Source organism: Primulina eburnea, chromosome 4, assembly GCF_022965805.1.
Source record: "Primulina eburnea isolate SZY01 chromosome 4, ASM2296580v1, whole genome shotgun sequence".
Taxonomy (NCBI): domain Eukaryota; kingdom Viridiplantae; phylum Streptophyta; class Magnoliopsida; order Lamiales; family Gesneriaceae; genus Primulina; species Primulina eburnea.
In genome coordinates this window covers 6,268,989-6,289,293 of record NC_133104.1, presented here as the reverse complement: position 1 = coordinate 6,289,293, position 20,305 = coordinate 6,268,989, and the positions used below count along the sequence as shown (strand labels likewise).

The following is a 20,305-nucleotide window of genomic DNA, read 5'->3' as shown; positions in this document are numbered from 1 at the left end:
TCAGATACTGATTGTTGTTTTAGAATTCAGAACAGAATGATATTGAGTGTACAGAATGAATTGAAAGATCAGTAGAAGAATATCGACCAGGAGTTACATCCGATTTTGGTGTGGCTCTTTGGCATGTTTCAGAATATTCAGAGATGTTCTGATGATTTTATGCTCATTGTCTCTATGAGATTTGATATAATTGCAGTATTCGATTGATCGAATCGAATACCTGAAGATTTTATTGAATATTCTGAGAACTGTGATGATTGTATACAGAAATTATTCAGATAAGAATCATAATTGAAACAGATGGTATTCAGAATATGTGATATCTGCAGTTTGTATACCGATTCATTTGCACAGTTGAGACAGAAATCAGTGACTGTAAACGACACAGGTAACAGATATATCAGAATTAGCAGAGATGTCAGAAAGTCAGAATTGCTGAGTTTTACAGATTTTCTTATTCTTTTATTCCCTTATTATGTTATATCTGCTTGCGTATTGTGATTACTCTAAATCAGTATGTGAGACATCTTATATTGTTTGGGAGCATATTCTATTTGCAGATGAGATATGACAGATGATTTGGGCACTGTGAAGATTGATCAGTAGTCAGAATTATTAGTATTGCCAGCAATCGTTATTTTATGAGTTTTATTAAACTCACTAGATCTGTATAGGCTGTTTTTATCTCGAATCTGATTGATATTACTGTTATTGTCAGTGTTTGATACAGATTAGTGTAAACAGTCAGACATGTGATCAGAATGTTCAGAATTTGTTTGTAGTAATCGGAACAGAGCATCAGTCAGAATAACAGATATTTGATTTTGTGTTATATGGGACTGATTATGTTTTGATATCAGATGTTTCAGAATTGTTTACAGATTTTGATATTGATAGTCAGAGCCGAATACCAGGTAGGTATTTCTTCTTTAATTTATGATTATTTACTGATTTGTTTATACATGATAGTTCGAATCTGAACTCACAGATAGTGTCAGAACCGCATAGTAGTGGATTCAGTTGCCATTCAGATGATTGTGAATGTACGTTATTCGAACAGACAATTGTGATATAAACAGATTAGATCAGTTGTAACAGAATTTGTACTGAAATGTTGGCAGAAATGGTACTGACAAGTCTGAATTGCTAACAGAAGAAGACAAAAAGATAGAAATCAGAAGATTATTACAGATTTTGTATAGTTCTGAATAGAAATGGGAGTACATTTCTATGGCTTTCGTAATGAAATTACCGCCTTTTCTTTAGATTATGATATGATATGATTATGATTGACAGATTATTCAATCTATATCTATCGGTTTGTACCAGATTACGTACAAACAGAACCAGATGACATAGATCAATGTCAAAGAAATAGTGAGATTGACGAAAAGGCAAGAATTAGATGATATCAGATTGTGATTTTGATGGAGTTGTACTTGTGATAGATTATATCCTAAACTCTCTTGTGCAGATTTATTACAGATTGACAGATATTCAGAGTATAGTACCAGATATTGACAGATACGGGTAGAGCTTTAGTACTGGATGTTAGTACTAGTTGATATAGATTATTGTCATTGTGTGACTAACTGTATGACAGTAGCTATCAAGAGAGGTCAAACTAGATAGATTTAAGAAACCAATGTCGGATGATGACAATTGGTATTGGAAGAGGAAGATTGATTATGTCCTAGATTGGGATAGACTGATGGGATAACAACTACAGGTGGTGTTGCTTGGTTATAGACTGCAGATTGGCATATACGGATGTTGTATAGCCAGTAATGCGGGATTGATTCGGCTAGAACGAGTTGAAAAAGGATTATGATATTATAATTCTTGAATTTTGAATTCAGATTAGAATCAGAGATTGACCAAAGAAAGACACCACAGAATGATGTTAGTGAGATGAGTTTGGATGTTAAACTCTGTTATACATCTCTTCTGATAATTTGGATTGATTGCTTGTGAGTTCGAGGACGAACTCAGTTCTAAGAGGGGGAGAAATGTAATGCCCAAGAATTATAGAATTGATAAACCAAGATTGTTAATCTTCGTTAATGTAAGACTCGAAAGATATGAGAATGCATGACATGCAATGAGGGAAGAAAGATTTGAGAAACCAGGTGTTGCATGATCAGAAAGCTAGAATTTAGAAGTTTGCACGACCGCACCCGCGGTGCTAGCACGACCGCACCCGCGGTGCATGTGCAGAAAATGAAGTACAAATCCCGTAGACACACCGCACCCGCGGTATTAGACGGAGCGCACCCGCACTGATGACACCGCACCCGCGGTCTTGCAAGAAGCGCACCCGCGGTATGAGCTGCCGAGAGAATGGCTAGGATCACCGCTTGAGCGCACCCGCGCTCCTTACACTCACCGCACCCGCGGTCATGCGTGTTGCATGAGAAATGATGCCACGTTTTCCAGCCTTGCATGCAGTATATATATTAGGATTGCACGTGGTTTCTCTCCAAATTTCAGAAAAGGGTCGAAGGTTTGAAAGGGAAATCCTTACGCCTTTTCGATTGGTGATTTCGAAGAATCCAGGTATCAGAATTCAAATCCGACTTCAGTTCTGTGCTCCTCTCGACTCGAGCTACACAAGGACGTAAGTTTTATTACGTTTTGAGATGTTTTGAAAGTATGATGTTACTAGAATTGCATGTGATTCAGATATGGCGTTTCTGCTACCGTAGACATTTTATAATCGAAGTCAGATTTCAGATTAGAATGGTTATGCAATTGTTATGAATGAGGAAAGATATTGATTAATATCTTGATATCAGAATGGTGTATCATTGATTGTGAACATACCGGTATTGAGAGTTTGAGTTCTGGTATTATATATAGGATGTTCAGATTGACAGGTTTATTCAGATTGTATTGCTATGCCGTCAAAACATCAGTTAAGTTAGATTGATCAGATTCAGATATGATTTTGATTAGATTTTGATATTATTGATATGACTCAGATTGTATCTTGTTCAGATATTGATCAGATTGTATACTGAATTGAGTATTGATCAGAACAGATTGTGAATTGAGTTATTCACTGATACTATGTATTCGATATTGTCTTTTCAGATTTGATATGGACAGAGTTGAATACAGGTCATCGTCTTCGTCAGATCGGGACGACAAAGGTATAATTCATGTGATATTCGGGAAGAAACAACTCAATCGAGACCATCCTTGAGTTGCCCAATAAATCACATACTATATTCTTGTTTATGTTTTATCTTATTATGCTTGGTTTACAGATTTTGTATTCATGCATTAAGATAGGAAAGTCTGCGAGATCATCCAGACTTCTAGATGTTCGGCGATATCCCAGCTTAGGGGAAGATCACCGCCCCTTTGTAGATGCGGATACAGATCAGGCCGAAGTCTAGGAATAAGACGTACAGCACCTCGATTGGGAGGGTAGGTGACAGACAGTGACGTCTTATTCACAACGGGATCCCTAGAGTTATAGATCGAGTCAATTCTAGACATGATTTGATTAGAAATGCATGCTTATATGGATGTGGCTCCTAGATCATGGGACCCATCATTAATGCTTTCAGTTGTGCTAGCATGTTTTATGATTTAGATTGTTGATATGCATGTATATCTGATTTGAGTTGCATGCTTAATTTCATAGATTATGAAATATATTGTGTCTATACATGATCGCATGTTTCATGAATTAGTTTGTTTATATACATGCTTACCATGTTTTATACTGGGATTTATTCTCACCGGAGTTATCCGGCTGGTGTCTTGTTTGTATGTGTGCATGACATCAGGGGAGGCAGGATCCGGGTCACGAAGATGATGAGAGAAGACGAGTTTAGCGTGGTGATTCCGGACTTACAGTAGATTGGATTTTACTACTAGAGCTTTAGTAGTGAACCTTAGATTAGACTGTTGTACATTATTGTATTTTAATACTGAATGTGTATTTTTATATACAGACATGTATAGTATTTAGATTCCATTACCTTCCGCGGTTATAATTTAAAAAAAGAAAAATTTTAGACCCTGTTTATCAGAACAGATAATTAAATCCCAACGACGATTAAGAAGATGATTAGCGTCCGGGTCCCCACAACTGCCGCTCTCAAATAGAGGAGCTGGTGGAGGCATCTGTGATCTCGGTGCTGAAGGCACAAACGAAGCCTCTTTTTGTCTCATCAGACCGGCTTCAGCTCCCTAGGCTCGGTTCAAGGCATCAGTAAAGTTGTTTTTCCTTCCGGTATTCACCAAGGTAAATATTTCAGGATTTAGGCCATTTATGAAATGATCCGCAACGGCCTCATCATATTCAGCCACATGAGGAGAAAATCGGAGCAGAATAGAGAACTTGGCCACGTATTCCTCGATATTTAGTTGACCCTGTCTCCAGTTGGCGAACTCGGCTCCCTTGTCCTTCCTATACGAAACTGGAAAGAACCGTTGATAAAATTCAGTTCTAAACACATTCCAGGTAATGGTCGTACCTCGTTGTTCCAATGCCCGTTTCGTCGTGATCCACCAGTTTTTGGCAACGTCATGCAGCAGGTGTCCGATCAGTTTCAGCCTCTTCTCATCAGTATACTCCAAAGATTCGAACATCATTTCATTATCGTCCAACCAACTCTCACATTCCACGGAATTCTCCGTACCCTTCAAAGTCGGTGGACGGAATGACTGAAATCTTTTCAACAATTTCTCCATGGGAGTAGCTGTCACATCCATGGGAGGATTTGAAGTACTACCCTGTTCAGGTACTCTTCTCGGAGGCATATCTGATAATCGAAGAGGTTAGTAATTCCAACTACCACATATCAGTTTCAATCTTCCTCGGATCATCTTACAGCTGATCCATTCCCAATAATACACAATACCATATCAAAATCAGATATTCAGGCAGACATGTATTAAAACAGGAATTCATGCTAGCAATCAAAAGCAGGAACGAAAATTCAGTCTACCCCGCTCACTAGCTTCTATCTCAGTCTAAAGGATCTATCGCTCTGATACCACCTGTTGTGGGGACCCGGACGCTAATCATGTTCTTAATCATCATTGGGACTAATTAATCAATTATAATATACATGGTCTAAATTTTTTTTAAAGTAATGCGGAACGTAGTGACATAAAAACATATATACATCTCAGTATATAAAAGTACAAATCCTGTATCACAAATGTTTATTCAACTAAGGACAGCTAATATCCAGTGTCCAAACCTATCTCTAATCAAGGTCCAGAATCTCCACTCTAATCACGATCTCTCTTCATCTCCTCAACCCTGAACCTGTCCCACCTGTTGTCATGTACACATACAGACAAGACAACAGCCGGATAACTCCGGTGAGAATAAATCCCAGTATAAATCAACGAAACATGCAATCATATGATAAACATAAAAGCATTGATAGATAACAGCAATATATACCAAAAGCTGAAATATAATCAATATCAAACTGTCGACAATGCTCGTGACTCCACGACTCAGACTAGACTCAATCCTAGCCTAGGGATCCCGGTTTCCAGACATTGGCATTCCATATCAACCAACAGTAATAGAAAAGACTCCAGTTCTATCTACGTCGATATAGCATCGATCACCAGTAATAGAAGAAGCTCTGTTTCTATCCACATCGGTATAGTATTGATCACCAGTAATAGAAGAAACTCCGATTCTATCCACATCGATATGACATCGATCAACAGTAATAGAAGAAGTTATAATTCTATCCACATCGATACAGTACCGATCACCAGTAATAGAATGAGCTATAATTCTATCCACATCGATAGCCAATGATCCGGTGACAGACTATGGCATTACCGCCAATACACTATCTCATGACATCGTGCAATGTGCCCGTGGCGATCCCACCACTAACAGGCACTTCTGTCATAAGATTACTCTTCTAATACCTGCTATCTATAAATCAAGAAAACAAGTACATCAATCAAATCAATGCAAATATCCATGCAATAAAGTAAAGTATGTGATTTAGGGAAACTCAAGTTTAAACCGACTCAAGTCGATCTCCCAATACCACATTGACTTATACCTTTCGTTGGTAGTCACGGTCTGAAGCACTCTCAGTTCTGAACTCAAGAGTGTCTTTGTAAATCTGAAATGACATACCGGGAATACTAATATCAATATTCCATTCTCCATTCAATACTGAATCTGGTTAATCTGAATTTATTCAAAATCAACGGTATAACGGTACAATCTCAATATTCCCGTCAATACAACATTACCAGATAACAGTTACAATCTATAACCAATAACCAATACAATCTATAATCCAGTTCCAATTCACATCTGTCCGGTATAAATCAATATACCCTAAAAATTCATAACAATTCCATAATCAGTTTGTTTCTCAATCTGACTTCGATTCTACAATGTCTAGCATGCCAAGAACGTCATATATGAATTCTATTCAATTCTGACAATATCATAATTTCAAGACGTGTCAAAACGTAGTAAAACTTACGTCCAGTTGTAGCCTACGTTGCTAGGAACTCGGTACCGAAGTCGGATTCAAAATCAGACGGACGGATTTTGCACAAAAGGCGTAAGATTTCCTATAACTTCACAGAGACTTTTCTCGACTCTTTTCTCGGAACATGCAACACGTCTCGCGCATATGCGCGAACTTCTTCCGCGCATATGTGCGAGGCAATATAGCCTGGCGCGTGTGTACACGGCATCTCGCGCATATGCGCGCTCCTACTGGCGCATATGCGCGAGGCCATGTTCATTTTACCACCCTCTCGGGTTGTCTCGCGCATATGCGCGAATACACGTCGCGCATATGCGCGAGGCTCTCTGGACATTTTGCGCATGTGCGCATCTCATGTCGCGCATGTGCGCGAGAGGCACTGTCCTCGCACATAATTCGTTCCACGCTGACTCAAATCGTGTCCCGATTAATTCTTTTTATAATCACATGAAATTATAAATAAATCATCCGTTAATTACAGTGATTAATCCTCGGGCATTACATTTCTCCCCCCCTAAGATATGATTTCGTCCCCGAAATCATAGGCAATTCATCATATCCATAAGAAGGTATGTAATAAAACTGAACAAAATTTTTACATCAGACGGACGGATTTTGCACAAAAGGCGTAAGATTTCCTATAACTTCACAGAGACTTTTCTCGACTCTTTTCTCGGAAAAACGAAGGAGGAACGAAGCTTGTTACATACATATATATATATAGCGCGGAAGAAGTTCGCGCATATGCGCGAGACGTGTTGCATGTAGGATCGGCCATTTGCTTTACATGCGTGAATGCAATATATATATATATATATATATATATATATATATATATATATATATATATATATATATATATATATATATATATATATTGCATTCACGCATGTAAAGCAAATGGCCGATCCTACATGCAACACGTCTCGCGCATATGCGCGAACTTCTTCCGCGCATATGTGCGAGGCAATATAGCCTGGCGCGTGTGTACACGGCATCTCGCGCATATGCGCGCTCCTACTGGCGCATATGCGCGAGGCCATGTTCATTTTACCACCCTCTCGGGTTGTCTCGCGCATATGCGCGAATACACGTCGCGCATATGCGCGAGGCTCTCTGGACATTTTGCGCATGTGCGCATCTCATGTCGCGCATGTGCGCGAGAGGCACTGTCCTCGCACATAATTCGTTCCACGCTGACTCAAATCGTGTCCCGATTAATTCTTTTTATAATCACATGAAATTATAAATAAATCATCCGTTAATTACAGTGATTAATCCTCGGGCATTACATTTCTCCCCCCCTAAGATATGATTTCGTCCCCGAAATCATAGGCAATTCATCATATCCATAAGAAGGTATGTAATAAAACTGAACAAAATTTTTACATCAGACGGACGGATTTTGCACAAAAGACGTAAGATTTCCTATAACTTCACAGAGACTTTTCTCGACTCTTTTCTCGGAAAAACGAAGGAGGAACGAAGCTTGTTACATATATATATATATATATATATATATATATATATATATATATATATATATATATATATATATATATATATTGCATTCACGCATGTAAAGCAAATGGCCGATCCTACATGCAACACGTCTCGCGCATATGCGCGATCTTCTTCCGCGCATATGCGCGAGGCAATATAGCCTAGCGCGTGTGTACACGGCATCTCGCGCATATGCGCGCTCCTACTGGCGCATATGCGCGAGGCCTTGTTCATTTTACCCCCCTCTCGGGTTGTCTCGCGCATATGCGCGAATACACGTCGCGCATATGCGCGAGGCTCTCTGGACATTTCGCGCATGTGCGCATCTCATGTCGCGCATGTGCGCATCTCATTTCGCGCATGTGCGCATCTCATGTCGCGCATGTGCGCATCTCATTTCGCGCATGTGCGCATCTCATGTCGCGCATGTGCGCGAGAGGCACTGTCCTCGCATATAATTCGTTCCACGCCGACTCAAATCGTGTCCAGATTAATTCTTTTTATAATCACATGAAATTATAAATCAATCATCCGTTAATTACAGTGATTAATTCTCGGGCATTACAACATGATACTAATTATTGAAAATTTAATAAATCATTTGATTCAACCAAATACCTCAACAGACAAATGATTCATGTCGAGTTTAAAAAAATATACATAACAATAAATTCATACAAAAAATTTGATTTATCTAGCGTTAAAATTATGAATATTCTAAAACAACATAAAATCGATCACCTTATTCTTGTTTGAGATGACAACAAAAGAGAAGTCTAGAAAATATATATCATGTATTCTATTTTATAAATAATGCCAAATGTACAACCAAAATATCGTACAACGATATTTACAACAATTAAATCGTGAGAGTTTGTATGAATTTATCATGAGATGTTGATAACTAGAATTTTTGTATTGAATTTTTGTGTAGTAAGAATTGTTGTACAAATTTGGTTGTACATGTAACATTACTCCTATTTTATTCATCGTTCCTCGGGATCATAATCATATGTATGTATGTAAGTAGGAGTTTCTATAAATAAGATAAACCGTATCAAATTATTTTAATATTTTGTAAACTCACCAAGAAGTACGTCACTTTATTGAGCACTTTATTAGATAACGAGTACATATACAATTAATTAACTACGTAAGCCCACCAAATTGTTTCAACATTTTTCCCTTGCACTGTGACTTCAAAATATATTCGTGACATAAAAAATGTATACGAACAATCGACATTTTGCTAGTTGATGGAGTTCATTTTACGCAGCCTCAAAAAGTTTGCGGTTTAATGACTTCATTAACACTCAATTTATCGGAAGTCGTGTTTAGAACAAATTATGCTTTACTTGTAAAGCGTTATATATGATTGACGAGCACTGCGTTCCTACCTCAACGTTAATTGGAATATGGAAATGGTAATAATTAAGTGAGATCTAATTAAGGTATAATTCTGGCCCAAACATACATTTAGATGCTGTCCCATGTTGTCCTTGAATGTGAAAAGAAAGGAATATCAACTTTTGTTTGCAATTATTTTATTAAAACAAAGGATTAAGTTATCCAATCAAACTTGAAAGACAATATATAAACACGCTTTTAAATACGAGATATTATAACCTGTATGAACCTAATTGATAACTTTAATTAATTTCTGAACATGAAGAATTAATAAAAGTATATCACACTAAACTTTAATCAGTATAAGAGGACGATATTCATAACAACAACAACAACAATAATTTTACTTATTTTATGTTTTGGTACTTCAACTAATTAAATAAAACATTGATGAATACTTTTGCTTTTTATAATATATATATTTTTACAATCAATATTCTTATAATATATATGCCAGATATCATTAATAATCACAATTATAATAATAATTATTATTTTTTTGTGAATAGATGTTAAATACTGTCATTATGTTTAAAACAATATATTGCTTATCCATAAATTAATTTAAATAATATGATTCGGCACCAGTTCTTTCTCTGCTAACATGATATCGAAAATGCTGACGTGGCCAATGACATATCAAAACTCCAGCTAAATAGGAACAAAAGAAAAGAAAAAAACAAGTTAAAGGACCAAGACTAAATTTTTACTAGTTAAATGAGCAAAACCTTTTAAGTTGATAAATTTAGAAGGCCATTTTGCAATAATAATACTAATAATAATAATAATAATAATAATAATAATAATATAGATGAGGGATACATAATTTGTTGTTATTATGTATATTTTGTTATTAAAGCTGTGTACTAGCACTACGCTATATATATGAAATGAAATTGCCATTTTAGTTTCATGAATTAGTCTGTTATGAATTTTAGTCATATACATATTTAGTCAAAATTTGGTATTTATATAATAACTTTAAATCTTTTTCGCAAGAGGTTACCAAACCCACCAGATATTATTTATTTAAGTGACTCATGTGACGAGATAAAAAACTTAAATGAGACACACTAAATCCATATAAGCAAAAACAAAGGAAATCAACAAGTTAATTTTCCTCTCATGATGGAATATTGAGTGACCTTTTTCTTTATTTTCCTCTTTTGATTGGCTTTGTAGATTTTAATTTGCCACATAGTTTTTCGTTACATAAGACACAGGAGACTATTGATATCAAATAAGCAATATGTAGTGAGTTTAATGACTTTCGTAAAAAAAACATTCTTAAAAAAGTCATGTTACTACAAAGACCAAACTTTAACTAAATACAAGACTAAAATCCAAAAAAATGTCAATTTGCAAAGACCAAAAATGCAATCATACAAAGCCAATATAACGACCTATATTTGATATATGAGAAAGTCTTGCAACAATACATGCTAATGCTTCAAACATTACTATTACAAAACTAACAAGCACAAGCACAAGCACACCTCTATGTATCATGTTTAATACACATTACGGAAAAATTAAGCTGTTTGATTTATCCACACCCCTGAAATGAAATAGGGATGAGTATTGTCTCGGCCCTTTGATGAATATATTAATCATCGTCATCAACTCCACCGCTTTTCGATGCTGAAAATGGACTTCTATATACAACATTATCTAAGAGGAGACGATTCAGAGGAGGCATATGGACTTGGAATTGCTTGAAATCATTCAAATGCAAGCAAGAATCAGCACTGTAACAGTTTTCATCTTCATGCGATCGATAAAAAAAAACCATAAATGCGACGAGTTTGCTTACATGAATGGGTCCGAGAGATCATGAACAACAACTCCATGTTCAGTTATAAAATAGAACTTCAATAATTCACCTTACATTGTGAAAATAAGAGACTGATTTTCTTTTTAATGTCCAGCAGAATAAAAACATTGATGAATTAAGCATGAAATTAGTGGTGCATGCACTGAAAAAACATAAAAATTAGTGGTGCATGTAGTGATCAGATGATTATAGTCTGTAAGTGAAACGTCCATTACTTTTTAACTTCAAACTTCTACTAAATTTCTTTCTATTAAAATTCGAAACATTCCCTTTCAAAATAACTCAACATTTTCAACATCCAAAAAAAATTATTTAACATTTAAAACTCTTAAGTGCATAAAAATCCCTAAGTCGTCAATTAACAAAAAACTTATGTCAACCTTTAAATGATCAAGACTAAACTTCAAACTAAAGTATAAAAATATTCAATAAATTTTTTAACAAAAAAACTTTAAATCTTTTAACTATCAAGCTAATGCAGAAAATAAATGTTCCTCGGGAGTGTAATGTCGGACTCGATCCACTCAAGCGTCAGCACCTCCCTATCATCACTTGCAGCATTCAAACCTAGTGAGTCTAATGACTAAGCACGTTTTAAAAATGAGTAGCAAATAGTTAAATGCAATCACATGCATTAATATTATACTTTTATCAAAACAAGCTTATAATCATAAAAAATCATAAATCGTAAAGCTGCCAATCATTTATCATTTAAATGAAGTTTGATCTATGAAAGTGATTAGCCATTATCCTCTGGTCGACTGATCAGTCTAAACTCACCATTGCGCATGGGGACTGGCACTTTAGGGATGACAATGGATAGGGTATGTGTCGGATTTGATACATGTAAAGATCCGATTTTTCTTACCATATAATTAATAAGTGGAATTTTTTAGCATATGATTTTTAGCATTTTAAATAAGGTTATGCTTATGGAGAATATTGTTGGAAATCCTTGGTATCAAGTTAATAATATTTACTCTAATGCATGATTATTTTCAAAAAAATGGAGTAAGAGATCTACAAGATTTGGGATATCATACCAATTAGAAGAATTAATGCATGAATAATGCTAGATAATTTCGAAATTTCCTTAGATTGAATGCCAAGATTTTGTGAGGATTAGATGCTTGGTTATTTGGAAGGAAATCATCAAAACTTTGCACCAAAACCGTTGGATCTAGCCACCATATTTTCAAGCCAAATCAAGGGCCATGAGATCAAGAAATCTCACAACTTAGGGAACCATATTTTCGAAATTAAGCAAGGGGATTAGAGCCAAATTTTGAGAGATTGAAGCAAAGTTTGGTAGGATTTTTGTTCCAAAATTAAATCCATCTCCCTCACCTATAAATACCACACCATCTCTACTCATTCTCCACCCCAAATTTTCGAAATCCTTTGCTGGATAATCTCGAATTCCAGCAGCCTTTATATAGCCGAAACCCTGCACAAAAATCGTCTCAAAATCGTCCAAGAAATCGAGTCGAAGCGTCGTCCGAGCAAGAACGAGAAGCGACCCTATTTCCGAGCCGAGAATCCACGTTCTTAGTACATCCAAACACGGTAAGTGGGCTGTTTTAAATACTTATAATTTCAGTTTTATGAATGTGAAAATTTCGGTTTTGTTGGTTTAAAAAAAGTCGGTCGAGCTTTGTCTCCTGTCTATATGTTTTTACGAAATTTTGCTACGTTTATGTTTGACACTGTGAGGATTCCCTGAAAATGGGTGGAATTCCAACATATGGCCCTCAACGGTTGGATATAACCGTTTTATGGCCTCGCCCCCTTAGAGGATTAAAACTTAGGGACTGACGTTAGTAAACCTTTAAAGGTGAAAAATCGCAGTGTTATTACGTCATGGAATTTACGTTACGATTATGAAAAGCATTTATATGTATATGATATGTTTCGAAAATGTTATAAAATTGTTTTGTTGTGTTCGAAATGCCCTCATTTACTGAGTATTCCCAAAATACTCATCCCTTTTACTCTCCTCTCCCAGATAAGTCCGAAGAACAGGTTGAGGAAGAGGAGTCCGAACAGTTCTGGGGCTGGTGATTCACGAGACCGGTAGTAGTTATGTTCGAATTTATGATTTAATAATTGTAAGACGTTTCCGCATTTATTTACGTTGGTTAGTGAGTTTTGGATTGTAAAGACAATGTCTATTTCGTTGAATTATGAATTATAAACTGGTTTCGGTCTACACCGTGCTACGAAATGCTTGTTGTTTCCATTGTGTGATTGTTAAACAACGCCGGTGTCAATCCCGTGTTTCGGGACGTTACATTTAAGTGGTATCAGAGCCGCCAGTTTCATAATCCGAGTGGAAAAATCGATTTTCAAAAAAAAAAAACCGAAAAATTTTCGGACGAATTTTGACTCGAGGCCGATGCTATCCCATCGAAACGGCCTAACGATCAAGACTCACCACCCTGAATTCGTGAGGTAGGGGCTGAAATCGCGAAATTCCTCCGTTTAGGCCTCAGAAACGTCGTTTTTTGCCATTTTAGGAAATATTCGTAGACCCTATAACTTCTCGTAGGAAATTCCGAATTCAATTCCGTCAATTGTTCCGAATCCTCTCGACATATGCTTCGAACCCATATGTCAAATTCCAAACTTTCCATTTTTGGAAAAAAAATTATATTTATTTAAATTCGAAAATTTGATATATATTGCATATTCTCACTTGTTATATACTGTCAATTTCGGATTCTGAGCATTTACATTTTTTGATTTCAGGAAATGGCTCCATCTACCCCTATGCGACCCCACACCCGTGCCCAAGCTGCCATTCGTCTGAAGGAGCTTGCTTCACTATCAATCCTGTCAGATTCGACGACTTAGAGCCAGATTGAGTGAGAGGAGGAGTGAGGTCGAAACCTTAGCCGATGAAAAAGAGGAGATTCAGGTCCGCCTTAACCAATCGATCTATCAGGGTGAGTTAGTGAGAGGCGATAACATGGATTTGAGGGATGACATAGAGCATGGCTTGTATCGAGAGAAAAAGCTGCAAGATGATATCGACCGGTACCGAAAAGAATTGGAGGAAGAAAAACAGCTGAATGACAGGAGCAAAAAGAGACTGGAAAATTTGAGTGAGGCTATAAGCTGCATTGCCAAGGTGAACCATCAACTGACTCAACAGGATGAAGCGCTGAAGAACAAGATCAAGGAGAATAAGAGGGGGTACGAACTGCGCCACCAGTGTACCATAGATCTGTTGGACGAGGCTGAGGCAGATGCTCAGGAGTGGAAGACGCAGGTGGCCCGACTTAATGCAGAGAATGCCCAGCTTAATGCCGAGAATGCCCAGCTCACCCACATGGTGGAGCTACTACAAGAGGAAGAGCCGGAGGACGAACCAGAAGAAGAGGAGCCGATAGAGATCGACGAGCCTATAGCTGCCATAGGAGATGGAGAGATAGATGATTAGAGCTTCTTGGTAACCTTTCCTTATTATTAGGAGTTTATCTTCCCATTGTTGCTATTTTATTTCAGTCAGTATGATTTATTTCCTTTCAGTACGCTTTGTTCATTTAGTTGTTTCTTTACATTCAAAAATTAATAAAATTATGATTATTTATTAATCTCAGTTGTTCATGTATATTCAAGTTATGCTTAGTTATTAACTTCAGTTGTTCCAGCATAACTTATCTATTCAACCTTGTCGATATATACAACAAATTTCTTAGAAATGTTTAAATTGTAGGAAATGGCCGGTAGACCTCCAAGGCAAAACCGCAACCCTCAATATGCCAGCACCAATAACCAAAATGAAGAAGGCAGGAATGAACCACCACCAAACATCAATTTGAACCGCGCCGACCTCATGGCTATAGCTACCATCGTGGCGACGACACTTCAGGGGTTAGTAAACCCCAATGCTAATCAGCAGCCCCCACCTCCACCACAGCATGGAGTCAAGTTCCATTATGAATCACTGCGCAAGAACAGGTGCCCGATGTTCCAAGGGGACGCAAATCCTGAGTTAGGCCAAAACTGGTTGAAAAGCGTGGAAACTCAGATACGACTGCTAGAAATACCCGATGCTCTTAAAGTGGATGTGATAGTACCCTTCCTTGAAGGAAAATCAAGTAAGTGGTGGGAAGCAGTCTCCCCAGCCATGTTAACCGCCGGGCCAATCACATGGCAGCGCTTTCGAGATGCATTCCTCAAGCAGTACTTTCCAGCCGAGGTCAGGTTGCAAAAGTTGAGTGAGTTTTAAAATCTGACTCAGACTCCGGATATGTCAGTGGTAGAATACACATCCCCAGTTCAATTCTCTTGGATCTTATGCACCGACAATCATGGTAGATTAAACTCTGAAATTGCACTTCTTCAAAAAGGGTTTGAACAGCAGAATACAGTCGGCTTTGGCAGTCTACCAACCTGCGAACTTTTCAGACTTGATAGGCGCAGCTATCCGAGCTGAAACTGATATCCAACGCAAAGAGAAAGAGATTAGGAACAAAAGTCCTATGAATAATCAGTCCTCTCATGATAGTCAGTCGTTCAAGAGACCGAACCATTCCGGCGGACCATCTAAACGGCCTTCTCCTGCCTCAGGCTACCAGGCCATTAAGCCTTGCCCAACTTGCCACTTATGACACCTGGGAGAATGTCGTAGAGCCAGCGGCGTCTGCTTTGGATGCGGGAAACCAGGACACCGTATGACAGATTGTCCAGCCGCAACCAAAAAAACAACTGGACCAGGTAAAAGAGACGGTTCAAGCTCAGGGGCGAATGCCAATAAACCGCGGGAGAACAAACCGAATGCCAGGGTGTTCGCCATGACGCAGGAGGAGGCAGATGATGCAAGCGATGTTGTGTCAGGTACCATATTTATTCAGCAAGTACCTGCTTATGTGTTATTTGAATGTGGTGCCACACATTCCTTTATGTCTAAGAGATTTGCTAAGAAGCTAAAATGTAGGCCCGTTAAGCTAACTGAACCCTTCCGAATATCCACACCTACTAGTAGAGCTATTGAAACTACGAGATTTACAGAGATTGTAAAATCAGTATTAGTGATCAGCCTTTTAGCGCCGATTTAATACAGTTGATCATGGTCGATTTCGACGTCATCTTAGGAATGGATTGGTTAGCAAGAAACAATGCGATAGTAGATTGTAAGGGAAAGGAAGTTAAACTCCTAACCGCAGAGCAGAAGGAAGTCGTGTTTCATGGTAAATCCAAGGAACGGAAGTTGCTACTTTCCGCAGCTCAAGCCTGGAAAGCCATGAAATCAGGAGAGGACACCTACCTGGCTATGGTCAGTGAAATAAAAGAAGAGGTCGAACTGAATCTGGAAGACATCCCAATAGCGAGAGAGTTCCCAGATGTTTTTCCAGAAGAACTCTCAGGGATGGTTCCGGACCGCGAGGTGAAGTTCGAGATCAATCTGATTCCCGGTGCTGTACAAGTCTCTAAAGCACCTTACAGAATGGCACCAGCCGAACTCAAGGAGCTGAAGGAACAACTCCAAGAATTGCTAGATAAAAGGCAAATTCGACCGAGTATGTCCCCGTGGGGAGCTCCAGTACTCTTCGTGAAAAAGAAAGACGGGAGTATGAGATTGTGCATCGACTATAGAGAATTGAACAAGATCACCATCAAGAACCGGTACCCCCTACCGCGGATAAACGATCTGTTCGATCAGCTCAAAGGAGCCGCCGTCTTTTCTAAACTGGATCTGAGGACACGTTATCACCAGTTGAAGGTCAGGGCTGAAGATATCTCCAAGACAGCCTTTCGAACCAGGTATGTGTATTATGAATTCACAGTGATGCCTTTTGGTCTGACCAACGCACCGGCAGCATTCATGGATCTGATGAACAGAGTATTCAAGCCATTCCTGGATCAGTGCATAGTGGTATTCATCGACGATATCCTCGTCTATTCTCCTGACGAGACGAGCCATGAAGAGCACCTTCACCTTGCTCTGCAGACTTTAAGAGAGAATAAGCTATATGCTAAATTCAGCAAGTGTGAATTCTGGCTAAGGAGTGTCTCATTTCTGGGGCACATGATCTCGAGAGAAGGAGTGTCAGTGCATCCAAGAAAGGTAGAGGAAATTACTGAGTGGCCGAGACCGAAGAACGCCACCGATATCAGAAGCTTTCTCGGATTGGCAGGTTACTACCGGAAGTTTTTCGAAGGGTTCTCCTCGATAGCCGTGCCACTGACGAAGCTCACACGGAAGAATTCTAAATTCATCTGGGATGACGGTTGTGAGAAGAGTTTCCAGACACTGAAAGAGAAACTCGCATCCACGCCAGTATTGATCCTGCCCGCAGAAAATAAAGATTTCACTATTTACAGTGACACCTCTAAGGACGGTCTAGGATGCATACTAATGCAAGAAGGAAGAGTGATCGCCTACGCATCAAGACAGTTGAAACCGCACGAGCAGAACTACCCTACTCATGATCTGGAACTAGCAGCGGTTGTCTTCGCCTTAAATATTTGGAGGCACTACCTATGTGGTGCTAAATGTGAAATCTTCACAGACCATCAGAGCCTCAAGTACTTGTTCACCCAAAAGGAACTTAATATGAGGCAAAGGCGATGGATCGAACTTCTGAAAGATTATGACTGGACCATAAGCTACCATCTGTGTCACGCCCCGAGCCCAAGCCCGCGCCTGCGTGACTGCACAATGGGCCTCTATAGCAACTACTTCGTATTCGTCCTCGCTTTACGAAAATGATTAACCCAAGTTGCTATAGAAATCAATTGTAAGCCATTATAAACTCATTTTAAATATTTGATTTTTTCGATGTGGGACAAGGGTATCACAATCACCCCTCCTTCAGAACGCGACGTCCTTGTCGCGGCCTGACCACTCGATCCACCAGCACCGAGAATCTAGAGGTGGCTCCTACAGTTTCAAGAGGTGGCTCCCGTCATGTAGCACTTTGCCCCGCAGGTTCAAGAGGTGGCTCCCACGCACGTAGCACTTTGCCCCGCATAGCACTTATTTCCCGGTGTTCCATGCCGGTGACCGGCTCTGATACCATTCTGTCACGCCCCGAGCCCGGGCCCGCGGCTTCGTGACTGCACAATGGGCCCCTATAGCAACTACTTCGTATTCGTCCTCGCTTTACGAAAATGATTAACCAAAGTTGCTATAGAAATCAATTGTAAGCCATTATAAACTCATTTTAAATATTTGATTTTTTCGATGTGGGACAAGGGTATCACAATCTGGGTAAAGCAAACAGGGTGGCTGACGCGCTAAGTAGGAAGGGCCCGGGCAAGGTGACTCTAGCCTCCATCTCGGCCCAACCATGCCTACAGGAGACCGTCAAGTTAAACCAAGATCAAGACCCGGTACCGATCAAACTTAAGGATCAAGTCAGCGAAGGAAGATCTCAACACCACCAGATCGATGACAAGGGAATATTATGGGTGAAAGGAAGACTGTGTGTGCCCGACAGTAATAACCTTCGCCGAGAGATAATGGCAGAGGCGCACAAGTCAAAATTCTTAGTCCATCCAGGAAGTACAAAAATGTAGAGAGACCTCGAATAGTTTCTGGTGAAATGGCATGAAAAGAGATGTAGCGGAGTTCGTCTCCAGATGTCAGGTATGCCAGCAGGTCAAAGCAGAACACCAGCGACCTGGAGGATTATTGCAACCTCTGGAAATTCCCGAGCGAAAATGGGAGCACATTTCCATGGACTTTGTGGTAGGATTGCCGAAGTCTAGGCAAAGCCACAACGGTATATGGGTGATAGTAGACAACTCACGAATATTGCACACTTACTACCCGTCCGCATGAACTACAATCTCGATAAGTTGGCTTCGTTGTACATGGAAAACATTGTGAGACTGCATGGAGTGCCAGTGAGCATCCTATCTGATAGAGACCCGAGATTCGTCTTGCGATTTTGGAAGAGCTTTCAAGAGGCCATGGGAACGAAAGTGACACTAAGTACGGCCTATCACCCTCAAACCGATGGGCAAACGGAGAGAACCATATAGACATTAGAAGATATGCTGCGAGCATGCGCTCTAGAATTCAGTAGCAACTGGAGCACTCATTTACCTTTAATTGAGTTTGCTTACAACAACAGCTATCACAGCAGCATCGGAATGGCTCCATACGAAGCTCTGTATGGAAGGAAATGTCGATCACCACTTTATTGGAGAGAAGTGGGAGAAAAAGTCTTAGTGGGACCCGAGCTAGTACAAATGACTGTGGACAAAGTTAAAATTGTCCGAGAGAAGCTCAAGGCAGCTCAATACCGACAGAAGAGCTGGGCAGATCTTAAAATAAGGTCTGCAGAGTTCGACGTGGGCGAGAAGGCTTATGTGAAAGTCTCACCTATGAGAGGAGTTGTCAGATTTAGTAAAGCTGAGAAGTTGAACCCTCGATATGTTGGACCCTTTGAAATCTTAGAAAAAGTGGGCACGCTAGCATGCAGACTGGCACTACCACCGAACATGTCAAGGATCCACAACGTGTTCTATGTATCCCAACTGAGAAGGTACATTCCAGACCCAAGTCACATACTAGAAGTGGAACCACTCTTGATCGAAGGGAACTTGAGAGAAGAACTGAAATACGAAGAAGTTTCCATCGGAATCGTGGACACCAAGGAGCAAGTCCTTAGACGACGTATCGTCCCATACGTCAAGGTGCAGTGGTCCAACTAGACAGAGCGGGAAGCAACTTGGGAAGTTGAAGAAAAGATGCGTAAGGAATATCCCTACCTGTTTGGAGACCAAGCCAACTCAAGTTTCGAGGAAGAAACTTCACATAAGGAGGGAGGGATGTAAAGATCCGATTTTTCTTACCATATAATTAATAAGTGTAAGGAATTTTTTAGCATAGGATTTTTAGCATTTTAAATAAGGTTATGCTTATGGAGAATATTTTTGGAAATCCTTGGTATCAAGTTAATAATATTTACTCTAATGCATGATTATTTTCGAAAATTGGAGTAAGGGATCTACAAGATTTGGGATATCATACCAATTAGAAGAATTAATGCATGAATAATGCTAGATAATTTCGAAATTTCCTTAGATTGAATGCCAAGAT

At 39.1% G+C, this 20,305-nt stretch overlaps 1 protein-coding gene across 1 annotated transcript; it reads left to right on the top strand.

Moving 5' to 3' along the window:
- The first annotated feature begins 19,452 nt into the window (after nucleotides 1-19,452).
- On the top strand, nucleotides 19,453-19,917 carry LOC140830028 (uncharacterized). The gene has a single exon (XM_073193306.1). It carries the CDS (start codon nucleotides 19,453-19,455, stop codon nucleotides 19,915-19,917), a length of 465 nt encoding a protein of 154 aa, XP_073049407.1.
- Nucleotides 19,918-20,305: the final 388 nt, after the last annotated feature.